Source organism: Priapulus caudatus, unplaced genomic scaffold (assembly GCF_000485595.1).
Source record: "Priapulus caudatus unplaced genomic scaffold, Priapulus_caudatus-5.0.1 Scaffold58, whole genome shotgun sequence".
Classification (NCBI taxonomy): domain Eukaryota; kingdom Metazoa; phylum Priapulida; class Priapulimorpha; order Priapulimorphida; family Priapulidae; genus Priapulus; species Priapulus caudatus.
The window spans coordinates 329,796-332,678 of record NW_014577119.1 but is presented as its reverse complement, the minus strand read 5'-3'; the positions used below and the strand labels follow the sequence as shown (position 1 = coordinate 332,678).

Here is a 2,883-nt window from a genome sequence, read left to right as displayed (position 1 = left end):
TGATATGCTGATAAGTGAATTGACTGCTGGTATGTGGACTGACTGCTGATGTGTGGATGAATTGCGTACATATGTGGATTAAATACACACCCACGTACACATACATACAATCAACAACAATACATACAACAACAATACACACAACAACTACATACATACAACAACAATACATACAATATTATGTAGACTAATTGCCCAGATATGCGCAATAGTTACACACACGTGCCAATCGAATGCGCAAACGTGCGCATTAACTGCGAGCGCGTGGACCACCGGTTGATAACGTACGCGTTTCCGTCCCGAGCAGGCCCTGTTGAAGAAGCACGAGGCGCTCATGTCGGACCTGGAAGCGTTCAGCAGCAGCATTGACGCGCTGCGTGAGCAGGCGCAGGCCTGCAAGGAGGCGCCCGTCATCGACGAGACGGGCAAGGAGTGCGTCGTCGCGCTCTACGACTACACGGAGAAGAGCCCGCGCGAGGTCTCCATGAAGAAGGGCGACGTGCTCACTCTGCTCAACAGCAACAACAAGGTATGCAGTGCCTGAAATGAACGGTCGCCCACTCGCCACAGGCGACCAATGTCTAGCTCGGGCGACCGGAAATTGCACAAAGTCAAGTAGTCACTGGCCCCCCAAAAAAAGCTTGGGCGACTGCCAATATTTCAACAAATAAACAAATTTACTGATATGTTTGAGTTGTTCTTTGTTTACTAACTAATCATAATCCTAAACCGCAGTCCACGGTAGGATATAATCAGACCACACTCGTGCATTTTCGTTTCGACCGAGCTTGCTGATGGCGGGGTAGACTGGTACTCTTCGACTCTCCCGCTACACTGACATCTGGCATAGCAACGGCGAGTGGGTACCGGTCTAGCGCCGAAAACCAGTGTACGGGAGTTGCGATCTGTTACGAGTAAAATTTTGGTCTCCAACACTCCATTTGGGCCAGTGACTCGAAATTTTTACTCGCCACAAAAAATCTTTTGGGCCAACCTATGGCTGGCTCTCATTTCAGGCACTGGGTATGGCCGAGTCACGCACGTGTGTAGGTGTGGCGGGTGTTTAGTCATTATAATGTATTGGTATAACAAACAATAACAAGGTAAGGCTGTGTGTGGGGGGGGGGATGTTGGGTACCTCGGTAGTCACAGCTCTTCTCTCTCGGCCTTTACCATTCATATATAATCAACATTTGAGGTCGTGTGTGTGTGTGTGTGTGTGTGTGTGTGTGTGTGTGTGTGTGTGTGTGTGTGTGTGTGTGTGTGTGTGTGTGTGTACATAATAGAGTTATATATAGAGAGAGACATAGAGCAAGAGTGAGAGAGAGACAGAGACAGAGAGAGTGAGAGAAAGAGAGAAAGTGAGACATACAGGCAGACAGTCAGGCACACAGGCAGCAGGCAGGCAGACAGACAGACAGGGAGGGAGGCAGATAGGCAGGCAGGCAGGCAGGCAGGCAGACAGACAAGCTTGTCGCGAAATAGAGGCGAACCAGATTAGGTCGCCCTTCTCAGATTCCCCATAAATTACACGTTGCGTGTGCGCTCTGTCTTCCCCTAACATAAAAAGGCATTGGCATTGTTTGGCTCGGCACCCATCCAACTTGCGCTGTGCAACTTGATTTGGTTTCCAGCGATTTTCCGGTTAGTTAGCATGCACAGCTGGTTGTGCTGTCGCCCCTGTAGGACATTAGTCGGTGAACGAAGAAAGGCGATGTCATGGACGACGAGCTAATTATAGCCAGGACGTAGTTTGTGAATGCGTGAGAGGAGAGCCCACAGCTCCTGAAGATGGTTTCGGTGGGAGGTGGTGTGCATTTCAGTCACGTATCTTCGGTGTTAGTCTGGCAGTCCAATATGCGTGATGTACGCTGTGAAATGCAGACAAACCAGATTAAGTTGCTGTTCCCAGATTCCGAAGCAGCTTTCTTTGGGATTACTCTGCCTTGACACTGGTGCAATTGAGAGTAGCATGGCTAAACCATAATTCGTTTATAAGCGGATTGCTGTGCGTCGTATTGGTATCAAGCAGTCGTTCAAGGACACGAGACATCGTACCGTAAACTTGCCATCTTCTATTACGGTCACATCGCTATCTTAGCATTGGGTATATAATATGAAGTAGTAGGATAGTAATGTCGTAAGACATCTGTGTTGGGTGTCTGCATGTGGTACTGTGTAAGGGGTTTCTGGGGTGGGTGTCTGCAGGTGGTTCTGTATACATAGTACATACCCATTCACAATCAAAACTAAGGTTAAAATTCACAATTCACAACAGCAGATATTACTTTACTTTCATGATCGAACTGTATATTTTTTACAATGACAGACATTTTTTTTCCAATTGAAACTGTAATTTATGAAATTTCGCCCCAAATATGACAGCCCCAAAACTCACAGGTTAATGTTTTTACGAAAAAAAAATTTCGGTTATTAGTCGTAACCCTGTGTGTATCTCAGGACAGCGTTGTAAGCGCACGCGTGTTCTCCTCTAGGACGTGAACGACGCATGGCAGAGACTGAAGCAGCTGTCGCTGCTCCGCCAAGAGCGGCTGTTCGGCGCGCACGAGATTCAGCGCTTCAACCGTGACGCCGACGAAACGATCGCGTGGATCAACGAGAAGGACGCCATCTTGTCGTCGGACGACGTCGGTCACGACCTCGCGAGCGTGCAGGCGCTGCAGCGTAAGCACGAGGCCATCGAGCGCGACCTCGCTGCTCTGGAGGACAAGGTGCGTGCTGCCGCCGCCGTCGCCACCGCGTCGTAGCCCTGCATACGTAGCAGATCTACATAGCTGTACATAGATAGATCTACATAGCTGTACATAGATAGACCTACATAGCTGTACATAGATAGACCTACATAGCTGTACATAGATAGAC

The 2,883-nt window shown here is 48.7% G+C and overlaps 1 protein-coding gene across 1 annotated transcript in view; it reads left to right on the top strand.

Moving 5' to 3' along the window:
• Positions 1-2,883, top strand: part of LOC106821062 (spectrin alpha chain, non-erythrocytic 1-like) — a 79,600-nt gene that overhangs the window by 40,300 nt on the left and 36,417 nt on the right. The window contains exon 16 of the mRNA XM_014825703.1: positions 308-529. Within this exon, the coding sequence (XP_014681189.1) occupies positions 308-529 (222 nt within the window). The remainder of the gene's footprint in view (positions 1-307; positions 530-2,883) is intronic.